Genomic DNA, 12,947 nt, shown 5'->3' with positions numbered 1-12,947 from the left:
TTGTGAACTTTGCAGGAAAATTAATGATTATTTGGTAAAAGATGAATTCCATTTTGTCTGTGTTTGTCCAGCTTATGACCTTATAAGACAGAAATACATCAGTAAAGTTTATTATCTCTTTCCGTCTGTAGAAAAATATGTAACCCTAAAGAGTCATAACAATACAGTAATTATTAGAAATCTTTCTTACTACATCAATTGGCCTCTTGTCTTAGACAATCTTTGATTACTCAACGAATCATGAATAATATACTTAGAGTTATAAAATAATGCACCGACTATTGGACATTATGTATCTATGAACACCATATTTGACTTCGCTAAACCATAGAGCACATAATATTTACTTGCATTGTATTTTATAATATGGGCCGGTGGCCTCAATTATTGAAAACAGGTATTAGTATTATTACTGTTAAAGCAAACGTTGAATTACTGGACTGATAAATGTACAATTCTATAAATATAAAAACTATATTCCTCTTCGTAGGGTCTAACATGCACATCCTTCACCAGAAATATTGGGATAAATGGTCTGCAGGACTTGCTATTTCACATGCATCTGTGTCGCTGTGTATCCAACTTACAAGAACCTAACAATGTTGACAACGGCGTCACTGATCTTGTTGTCACTGAAAAAGTGCCACCTTATGTGGGTCTCTCAAAAGAAGATGCGACAGAAAGTTGTACAGTGGGTGTTCATGCTGAAAGAGTTGTTGCTTTTAAAAATAAGTATTCGAAAAATTACAGGACATGTAATATTTAAAGCTGTATTGAATCCACGTGGCGAACATGGTGAATGTATGAAGCATTTTGATCAACTTGGCTACATGAGAAATATTTTGTGAAAGAACCATGTCGATGTGAACATCCATCCCTGGGGGTGCAGAAAAACACGAGTTTTGAGGTGGCATTGCGGTGGCTCTATTTGATGCTGGATAGGAACCAGTTTCACTTAGACCATGACAAGAAATCATGAGTGGTCTTTGCTAAAAACCACATGTTAAAAAGATCAGTGATCATGAAAAGTGGCCATAACAACTTTCTAAAGATGGCTATTTCATATCTAAACTGGATAACAAATTTGCACAATTAGGACCGACTTGATACTATTGGAAATCTTAAGTGATAAATCATGTCAATACGATTATAAGTATATTCAAGTGAAACCAATTTAATGTCAGGTATCCAAGTCTGGGATAAATGTGTCTCGGTAGATGCTTGGTAATCATCCCAAACATTTAGGAGCCGCAATAATAACATTCTGCTGAAGCACATTGGATATCGATACAAAAATGAATAAGGTTTACATAGCTAGCTGTTGTAATGGGGCCTATGTTTATGCAAACTATTTTTGTTCACGTTTGACAATCGCTAGATAATAAAAAACGTATTTATAATTAAGCCATTGAGACCTAGCACAACTTGCGAATTTTCAGTAAAGGAGGTTGTCGGTATAACATATTGAAACTAATACAATTTATCGGATTATTATACATTATGATTAGTTACAAAAGAGAGGGTACAATAAATATAAGAAGAAAAGTAATTCACAATTGTTCAAGAACAATGTCTTGCGTGTATGAGAAAGTGCCTTGGATGGTGGCTGTAAATTAGACTTTGCTTGCTGTTTGGGAATGAGGGCTTTGAAAGGTCATTGGGAAGGAGACACTAGATTCATTATCTTGGAAAGAGTTTGATTAATTAGGACCACAATTGTCTTCGTAAAATTGCAAAAATGTGACATGGAACAAAATGTGGATAAATGTGGATGCTAGGGCAGTAGTTGTAAGGCATGGAACCTACGCTGTAGACTCGTGACCGAAAGGGTGCTGATTTAATTATCATCATTAAATCACCTTATCAGTTGTGCCTTCAGGTTAGACATTGTTACTTAATGTTGTGCAATATAACACTAAATGATTTGCTGTTCTCTAACCCAAACAACAACAAAAAACACATTTTACTGAAAAGGAATTAGTTTCATAATTTAACTCCTGAATAATATGTGTTCGCAATCCAGGTTTTGTTAAGAAATAGTAGCTCGGATGAAGCACGCTGACGTTTTGTCACATGTTTTCAAGCTGTATTACAATTTTTTCACTAGCATCATAAATATAGTGAATACCTAGAAATTGTCCTGCGAAATAAGAACTGATTAGGCATTACATAACTTTCATATATCTTTACATATTAAGTGCTGAATACGCATTAACTAATGTGTCTGTCGAGCTAGAGTTTTACACGTACATTACTGCGGATTTATTGCCTTACACTTCCGGGATTACGAGATCAGACAGCAAATAACACTTTAGATTCGTTGCAATAGCAGCTTTGTTGCTTAAGGGCCTGGAACGTCAAAATGTTCTCTTCATTTCAACTTTCTGGAATCAGACTCTGAAATAAATAGCAACATCCCTGTTTGATGCAGATCAGGCTGAGAATCCCAGAATGCATAATCTATAGAATAACAGCGCAAGCTAGTCGAGCCTCGGAAATCTGGCTCCTTTTTTGCTTGATTTTAATTTGATGCTGTACTTTGCGAATTGTATTCAATTGTATAAAATACAAATCAGTCAATATTTCTTCCTGTGGTACAAACGAGACGCTCTTAACTGTAGAGTGAAGTAGAAAACAAGTTTTGAATTTCATGAGTCCTGTATCTTGTTAATAAGCTGGTGTAAACCTACGGTTAGACATTTGTATAATATATTCAGCATTATCAAGTATAGTGAGTTTGGCCGTTAAGTTTCCAATGACGAGAAACGCTAGTTAAACTGAACAGCAAATTTTTGGCTATGTAACAGCTGATTTTGTTTAAAGATTTTTCAGAGCACCAATAATCTGAAATGCAACCTTGTGCACTTTCCCTTCAGGAAGCTATGATTTAGTCTTCCTCGTCTACTTAATTTAGCAGACAAAAATAATTGCTTTTTCTCCATATTCAGATACTCTTGTGTCTCTTCTATCACTTGACAAGCCAACCTCTGATGCATTCTGAATGTGGTGACGATATAGGTGACATGCTAACGAAACACACATTTTCGGATATGAACTACTATATATATATTTGCTATATATATATAAATAAATAAATAAATAAATAAATATATATAACAAATCAAACTGAATTCAGATTAACTCGTCGCCAGCAGTGTAAAAGTGTTTACATGTAAACTCCGTTTATTGTATTATTATATGGTATATCATTAATTTTACAAGATCATATTACCATTATTATAGACGAATATAAGACCAGAAAACAAGATTTTGATATGTCTTGGGAAACGTCTCCTCCTGGTAGTAAACTCTTCCCATAAGCCGGTCTTTCAATATGATCGCCATATGATATACTGCTTCCACATTTCAATATTGTTCATGTCATAATAAATGATGTTACACAAAACATGTGTCATAACGGTGCATTAACATGACCTCACGAATAGTATTTAACAACCGAAAAAAGGGTATTTTATGACGTGATACAGCATTATCATTGCTTCTCTTCAGCAAACAACTAATTTTAACATGAAATAAATCATATAGAGATTATTCCACTGCTCCCCTCTGTTTGCGTGACTGGATAAAGTGTGTACTCAAGTATAACGCAAGGGCATGTGTGGATCTCGCTTTTGTCTCATAAAAATGGAAAAGATTGTTTCGCTGAATATGTCCAAAACTGATATGAAACCTGGTGAATAAAACGAATATATCGCAAATGTGTTCATCTGCAATTTGGCATTTTTACCCGAAGTTTGGAATATTCTAATCCTCAGCTTTTGATAAGAAGTCATCGATGTTGTCAACTGTTCCTTACAACAAAATATTGATCAATGCAAATATATGAAATAACATACAAGTGACAATATTCTAAGAAATACATGCTAGTAAAGCAAGGATTATAAATAAACATTCGCTGTTAGTTTTTATAGATTAATAATGTCTCAACGTAATAATTGTGAACATGCTATGTCCGCTTCTCTGCTAAAAGAAAATTGTCAAAAAGTATGTGAACCATAACACTCCTAAGAGATAGTAGTGTGAGTCGAAGGTTAGGTCAATTTATTTCAATTGACAGTTTCAAATATTTTTATATGAGCATCAATCTGTAAAGCATATTACATCAATAAGTTTCTATCCTAATCAATTCAAAATACAATCATTGACAGAAGGGGCATAAAGTAATACCATACTGGGTGCACGAAATGCTAATATTCATTGTTATTGATCATTATGAAGAACAGAGGTCCCAAACTTACAATGAACTTAAACTTCAAAGGTACTCATTAATTTTTTCAAGATAGGGTAAGCATTGTAGGAATACTGAAAAGAATGTCACATCATCAGCACAGTAGTGACATAGATCGACGTTTTTTTATATCTTTCTTAAACAAAGTAATACTTGATCCAACAAACATACTGTCAACTAGGCATAGTATATCATGTGTTGAAACATATTAACCTAAAACAGCAACTACAATAATATCATTGCAATCTATACATAAAATAGTACAACTCCGCTAGCAACACACTTGTTATTGTTGAGTTTATTACTATCACAGTCATTTAAAGGGAAGTGAATTAGTGTGTCAGCTCCTCTATCCGTTCTAACAATCAACGAATATAACTAGCCTAAGATATAGAGAGCACCTGTGGAACTCGTTCCTCGGTTATGGTATGGTCTATGTGCACGGATCACGTTGTGTACAAGGTATCAGGAAAGCAATTTAGTTTGATCATGACCACATCTGTATCATATGAAATGCAGTGGTAAACTGAATATAATTATACGTAGTGACCACTGTACACGGAAAACAACTTTTGCCTGAACGATCTGGTACAGACAGTTGGTCAGGTTAAAACGGACGTATTTGAGAGCAGATTTCAGGAACGGACTAGTAACTACATCGAGTCTTTGTAAAACTGGTGATTATTTCCTGAAATGTGCTTACAAGTAAGTCCAAATATCATAAAACATATTTTCCATCCCTATCTTTATCTACACTATTGTGTTTATTCAGAAAGTCTCATCCTGCTTTTTGATGTTCTCATATGTTTCAATAATAGAATAAACCTTTCGGTTTTGTCCTAGAATTTATTGGATCTAATGTCACTGCTCGAACTGTGACGTCTAAATCGCGCCATAAAACACAAATTGGGAAGAATTAATAAAATGTCAAAAAATCTCACAGCAGAGGTAAAGTTGTGGACCTTCTCTTTTGATAAATCTGAGTTCGGATCTTTAAGGATTTCGTTCCATTCCTGTTCTATCCTAACTTCTCCCTGGAATGTTTTCATCTTGGAAACTGTTAACGAGAACATAAAATACATTAAACTATGACCACTCTTCGTAATTTAGATAAACATACAAAATAAAATAAAACCAATGGCAATTAAAACTGTATTATCTGTATGTGTTGGATGACACAAATCATTCGTTTTCTATTGTGTGTGGTTTCTAACACAACATAAATGCCATGTGCATAACGGTATAAACTCTAGGCGTATAGCAATAAGACGAAGCATCTCATAATAATAATTTTGTGATAAAACTACATTTGGAAGTTGATGAAGTTTTTACTTGACAGAGGTTATTAATTTTCTCCACATAATTTAGTGTGATCTGATATATTTCCTCTCACACACAAGTATATGTAATGAGTTCATAGAATGCCATGCTATGAACTTAATGGATTATCATTCTGGTAGATTTGTGTAACTTCAACCTCATGGTTATGCGCACAGTGACAATTAATATACAATGTCTCAATGATGTATATGACCATACTGAACTGATTAGCTTCCTCTCTCTGCATTGGCGATACACTATCTGCCCCAGTATAGTATCTATGTAGCCTAAGATAAAAGTATTTCTCAGACTGATATCACCCAGTGAGTTAAGTTGCAAATATATATTACATGTAGAAACATTGTAGTATTTCAATGATAATCTCTATGCTTTGATAGTGTTTAAGCAGTTGCATTAAATTCATTGTGCAAAGTTGAATAGGCTTTAAGCAGAGTTTCGATTGTTTCGATTGTTGAAGTTTCACTCTAGCGTAACAGACTTCTAGTATTCTAGTCCAATAAACAAAAGAATAACTGTGCAATTCGGTCGCTGAAAAACCTTAATGATGATGTTACTGATGTTATCAGTGCAAGTGAGAAAATATTTGTACCCATTACCTTATTTAAGATAATATATGAGTAAAAATGAAAGAAACTAATTTTTGCAATATAATATTTGCTACAATAAAATTACATAATGTAACAATTGTATGAAGTATTTGTGTATCAGACAACAAACAAAATGCATATAAACTCTTACAGAAAAATAGATTTCACTGTATCTGCACTTAACACAGGAAGAACAGTATCCAACTGTGAATGGACAACAAAACGTTCTTTCTATCTGTCACTATTTTGATACGGTATTTTAGCATTATTTCAGTTTTAAAATTTATGAAACTTTATTTAAAATACAGTTTCATTATGAACATATTAATGTTGCATAACTACAGGCATATATCCTAAAGTGGGGTTACGACGTTATAACATAAAGGACAAGTTTCTAGATAAATACATGATAATGGGCGTTACAAAGTGAGAGAGGGGGCCTTATCATCAGTAACGGCAGGGTAATGATCTCATGGGAGACTTATATGTCGCTATTGAAGCAAGGAGAGGTTTTTCTATCGATGTTAAATTAAGTTATATGATACATAATTAGTACTTTTAGATAGAGTGATTCGAATTTAGTATTTAAACTTACTTTCAAGCCTTGTACTCGCATCTGACTTGCCTTGTGAAGCTGCTGCAACAGAAGAAACTACAATCACACTTTTGTATCATGGTTCATCGATATTATAATAGGCTTCAGTGGTATCAATTTTAAAACATCATCCCTACGCGACCTCACAAACTACTATGTGTAATGCCCCTCCCCCTCACTCAGCAGGCAAAACACAATTCACAGTACTTTTAGCGGAAAAATATAAATGGGCATGTACTTTACTTGACACATGGATACATTTCCGCAACCCATAGCTTCTATAAATAACTATCAGTCATGTTTAATATTGTCTTGGAAAACTTATATCACCTGAGGCAGTTTATCCAGTAGATTGTCATCTAGATGATTATAAGTATAAGATGGTAACAAATAAACAACTCTCCTTGTAAAAATCCATAAGAGAAAAAATAGCTAATGACATACTTTCTAAGAGTCGTTTCAATGTGAAATCGCATTTGTTAATTTGCATGGGTAAAGTGCATTCAATGGAACAAACCAGTTATTTAAAGTTTTATTAACAAAAGTGGTGAGGTGAATGCATTGCTCACTAGTTTGCGAACACCTCTAACGTTCATTTGTATGACGGACTGATCCCAACCATCACCCAATTGCTTTAATCCTTATATATATATATATATATATATATATATATATATATATATATATATATATAAACACGCTCTTTTGATAACAACATAATGAATTAAAAAAGAAATCAATGACTTGGATGATGGATGTTGTGAAACATACAGCTATATTTTGGCAAATATTGATATTTTTGGCTCGATATCTGCTTTTTTGTTTCACTTATTTTAAAGCGTATGTTTACACTTTCGAAAATTAGTTCAAACTTATACACATGTTTATATATGTGTGTGTGTGTGTGTGTGTGTGTGTGTGTGTGTGTGTGTGTGTGTATGTGTGTGTGTGTGTGTACCGTGCAGACCAAACATTAAATGTCAATAATGTTGACAATATCATTTGGTTGGTTATGTGACACTAACTATTGGCTCAAATGAAAAACTGGTTTGCTCACATACTCTTTATAAATTGATTTAATGGATACTATTTATTTAAAATTAACTCATGTAAATATAAAATTATTTTAAAGCAGGAATAAACTATTTAATGGATAAGAACTGAAATTATAAAATATGTGATATTATTATTGTGCCTAGTTTTTTTTTTTTAGATATTGAGAATCAGTTTAAAAGTACCACTAAAACAACATGAGACTCAAGTGGGATTGATTTTGTATTTTGTTCATGTGGCATGAATAGGAATTTAAATACATTTACAGTAATAAGGCAGGTAAGTTCGGTATATCAATATTTTTCAGCTACTTGTTAAAGATTTATGGCATTAGCATTGTTATTTAATTGTATTTCCACTTTAAATAACGTCCGATGAACTAAATTGTTGTATTGGCATCAATGAGAAAAATATGAATGTTGTTGATACTAACACCTGAGTCTATCGAAATTGGTGTGATCATGAGAGTGAGGCTTGTACAGAAAGTTGTTTCATGACTGTTTTGAATATAATGCTAAAATTCACGATTGATCGTATTGCTGCTAGGTTTAACACTTCTTGATATGCAAGACTCATCATTGCTTGGCAGCCATCACAAATAATACTGCAACAGTAGACTGGATGGAACAAGATTAATTACACTTCGTTGGGGAGTTCTAAGATGGACTGAGAAAATAAATTGTATTATAGAAGTCACACCATGGTAGGAGCTTCAACTCGATAAAAATTCCGTACAGTACGTGCATATACTGGATCTTTCATAGCCATGAATAAACGTATATGAGAAGTTGCGCGAAGAAAAGGAAAATACTGTCTTCTAAATAATTTCTTCGTATGTTACTCGTTTAGGTTCGAATAAACAGTAACAAAAGAAAGAGAGAAAACAACAAGATTTAAAAAATATAATAGTTGATTTCCCTGAAAAAGTCTGTAAAAATGAAAAAATATGAACTTGCGGTTTTAAGAATCAAATCCAAAAATAATCCAAGAATAATCCAAGAATAAATTTTTTAGAAGTCCTAATAATAAAATGTTCTAATAACTTCAAGTTCTAGTCCCGACGAAGAATCCAAGATGGAAGAGGATGACGTATGCTGTAATCTGTAAGGTGTTGAAGACTACAGTTCTTGCTTTTCAAAGTCTGATGGAATCTTTCTAATGCTCCTTGGCTCTCAGGGTGATAGGCAGAAGATTTGAATTATTGGATGCCTAGGTCGTATATAACTTGCTGCAAAAATTCCAGATATGAAATTTGAGCCTTTATCAGACTGGACAGATTTGGGAAGGACCATTTGGGTAAAAAAAAAACTATATTAAAGCCTTCACTATTGCTTTAGATTTTATATTCCGCAAAGGAATTGCCTCTGAAAACCTTGTCGACGCGCACATAATGGTTAACAGGTATCGGTTACCTGGCAGGGTCTTAGGTAAGGCAACAACACGGTCTACCATAATTCTACTAAATGGTTCATCAAAGGCTGTAGATGAGCCTTAGGTATTTTCTGATTGGGTTGTCCTACCCTTTGACATGTATGACACGATGTATAGTATTTACTAACATCACTTTTGATTTTTGGTCAATATAAGTGAGTTAAGATCTTGTGATAAGTTTTATTGATCCTTAAATGACTAGCCAATGGAGTTTCTTGGGCACGATTAAGTAATTATTGTATGTAAGGTTTTGGAACTATAATTTCATAGTTGTCTGACAATTCGTCATCAGCAGGTACATCGGGAGGTTTCCATTGTCTCATAAGAATTCCATTTTGAATGAAATAACAGACAGGAACTTCAGTAGCTTCAGTTTCACTAATGGCCCTTTGAAACAAACAGGAAATCTCAGGATCATTTTCCTGTTCGACGACAAATAATTGTCGTTTGTCACCATGATTAGAATAAAGAGAATGGGTAGTCAAAAGAGGATCACTGTGATTGATATCATTTGATTAACCCAAACAAGGAATTAAAGTGACCTCATCAAAAACCTTACCAATGCATGTGTCAGCTAAGGGACTATTTTCCTTATCTACATCATTCTCAAGAGCTTTCTTTGCCATAGCTCTAATAACTACACAGGCTGGATATAAATCAGGGAATACATTTTCAATAGGATCGTCTTTCTAATCCTAACAAGTCTTGTAAGTTACAAGTGGATTAACCACAACCTTATCTCCAGCTAGGTAATTGCCAAGTAATAAATGTATGCCCATCAATGGGAAAAGCGTACAATCTTCAAACTGTCACGGGTCTTGAGACTAAGTCTGATGACAAATTTGCACAATTTAGAGGAACATTAACAAAGTCATACTCTACTCCCTGAATAAGAACACTTTCATCAGAAAAAGGCAAAGTACATGCTAATAATGACTCTGAGAAACTCGTGTGTCTCTTAAAATTTTAATAGGGATGTGATTGGCTGAATTACTCATGAGTGATATAGAATCCCTATATACGAATGGCTTATAATTTTCAATAATATAATTAGACTGGGGTTTAATAGATGCAGCACATATATTGCTTTCAATACATGATCTTGTCCTTCTTAGAAACAAAACAATTTGGATCTTCAGCAGGTACATCGGGAGGTCTCCATTAAGAGAATTTGGAATAGGTCTGTCTTAATTATGGTGCTTAGTTTTCAATTTATATCAATCAGAAATAACGTGTCCTTTCTTCTGGCAATAGGTACACGTAGGAAGAAATAATGATTTCTGGTCAATCTTATCAGAAGATAGATTTATAAATGGTGTGCCATATTGAAATACAGAAGGGCTCTTATTTGGCTGAAATTTGTTTTGACCAATAGACTGCTGAGTGGAAGACTTACTTTAACAAAATACTTCGTGAGCTAAGGAATACTTGTCAGCAGTACGAGCAGCTTTTCCTAAAGTTTCGACTTGATGCTCATCAAGATAAATCTTAATGTCACTATGGACACAGTTTTTGAACTCTTCAACTAGTATGAGTTGTTTGAGATTTTCGTAATTTGTTTAACTGTTTTCGAAGAGCACCATATATCAAATTGTCGTAATATTTCCCATGTAAATTCGACATATATCTGGTCAGTTGATTTTCTAGAATTCTTAAAATAATTGTCGATAAGCCTTGGGTACCGTATCATAATCATTTATGATATAGTCCATAACCACATCATAATCAGAATTCTGCTGTAGTGACAGTGAATGTAAATATCACGAGCTTTACCAGTAAGTTCACATTGTAATAATAGAGTCCAGTACTCGCTTGGCCACTTCAAAATTTCAGCAATTTTCTCAAAATAAACCAAATATGGATCTACTTCTTTTTCCATAAAAGAGGGTACTAACTATATATTTTTTTTAAATATCAAAATTGAGGGAAAGTTTACAACACAAAATAGGTTACAAAATTCACTTAGGAATCTCCTAAACCCTGACCCTGATCAACAGGTTTTCGTCTTCTTGTTTACTTGAATAATAATACTGATAATGATTTCATACACATATAGAATAATGAAGCTATTATTAGTTATGTACATAAATGAAATAACAAAAATAAAAACAAACATTAAAATTAAATATACACAGCACTATTAATAAGGTATAATTATATTTAATTAAATTTTTCAATGGAATTTCAAAGTGCTCGTTGATTACTAAGCTAAATCATTACTTTGGGATTAATGAGAACTCATGCAAAGTAATTTTTGATTGGCATTCAATACTATTGGTACGTCATAGCATTCAAGTATATCATTATATTAGATCATGATGTCATCAGAATATTAAGGACTATATAACTTCATTCCGATCATTCTATAGTTTTGGTCTAGTCTATCAAGCAAACTATATTTGTCTATCTAGAATTATGTCTGTCTCGGCATGAAAGTTCTCTCCCATTTTCGCATTTTTGTCACTTTGCTGCGAAGGAATTGATGGCTATTGTAAATCCATAATAAAGAGGTTTTCGTTTCATCAGAGAAAATCTTTCTTTTTAATTAAGATACCTCTTTTCACCTAATATATTATATATACTAAGTTGTTTTATGTTCTCCACAGTTCAAATCGAGGCTAGATTTGTTAAGTTATCAAGGTGCGGAAATCATGCTTAACATAAAACACATTTCCTGCGCCTATTTACCTCCCCTTCCAAACAAAATCAGAAACCAGAGGCAAATAAGTGAATTAGACTGGTTAACCAGGTAGTGAATATATATGTAAAACACGTGGCTCATATCCAAGACAGCAAAGAACCAGTTACTAACGCCATTGCTTATTCAACTCCTTATTTAAAAGATGTGACTCTGTATACACAAATTATCATCTTTTTCTCCTCCGTAATTCAACTATGTGTTTGTAAGTTAAAGATCCTAGTTAATGAGATATATTCGCATATAACTCATAATCTGTATTAAAACATCGTTGACTTTTAACTTCTCAATAAAACTGTTAAAGCGGTCTCACATGTAAGAAACGGTAGCAATATACAATGAAACTTAGGTAGTACTTACTATTAAAACTAAACAACAACGGAGGCAAATATCACAAAAGACCTACTTTATGAGATTTAGCTAAGGAATCCTTATTCACATAACTGATTAGTCATCTAATGATATATAGCTATGTCTCCTCAAGCACATATAATCTAACTCTCTCAATTGTCTTGGTATAGTGATTTTGCAAGTCGTTTATAACCAGTCCAATAGCGCGCTCCCAATATATCTGATTCAAACATTAGTTATTTTAAAGATAAACTAAATACAAAAAATGCAGTAAGGAGTCCATAACTATGACTAATATAGTTTAATCCTTAATTAACAATGTTTTTCTTTAATGATCATTCTCAATCACATGTGTACCATTGCTTAGTCATTTTCTCCAAGCTGCTTGGCACTTGTAAGATGTTGTTTAACAACTGTTAATGTAACTACATAATCACAGATGTCATTCGTTCCCTCCACTACATGATGTTCAACGTTGCACCACATCACATGACGGTTAAGCAAAGCAGACCGAGACAAAATGGCGGCTGATATTTTGCGGGTGAGCACCTCACCAAGGACCGTTTTGCAAAATGAAGGTCTTAAAAATTGTTGTTTTAGCCAAGTAGTGTTGACTCGTTAAACTATCTAATGGCCAATACG

General features: G+C 33.4%; 1 protein-coding gene across 3 annotated transcripts in view; it reads right to left on the bottom strand.

The window, feature by feature from the left end:
• Window positions 1-12,947, bottom strand: part of LOC149783726 (uncharacterized) — a 94,933-nt gene that overhangs the window by 69,288 nt on the left and 12,698 nt on the right. For 2 of the 3 annotated variants that reach the window (XM_089931973.1, XM_089931974.1), the window contains 2 exons: window positions 6,773-6,814; window positions 5,191-5,306 (listed from right to left, as the gene is read on the bottom strand). In XM_089931973.1, coding sequence (XP_089788099.1) covers window positions 5,191-5,306; window positions 6,773-6,814 — 158 coding nt within the window. The remainder of the gene's footprint in view (window positions 1-5,190; window positions 5,307-6,772; window positions 6,815-12,947) is intronic. The other variant, XM_089931975.1, reaches the window with a different exon arrangement.

The sequence above is a fragment of the Sinohyriopsis cumingii genome, chromosome 14, assembly GCF_028554795.1.
Source record: "Sinohyriopsis cumingii isolate HCF-2022 chromosome 14, ASM2855479v2, whole genome shotgun sequence".
In the NCBI taxonomy this organism is placed as follows: Eukaryota; Metazoa; Mollusca; class Bivalvia; order Unionida; family Unionidae; genus Sinohyriopsis; species Sinohyriopsis cumingii.
This window is presented reverse-complemented; position numbering and strand designations above follow the sequence as displayed.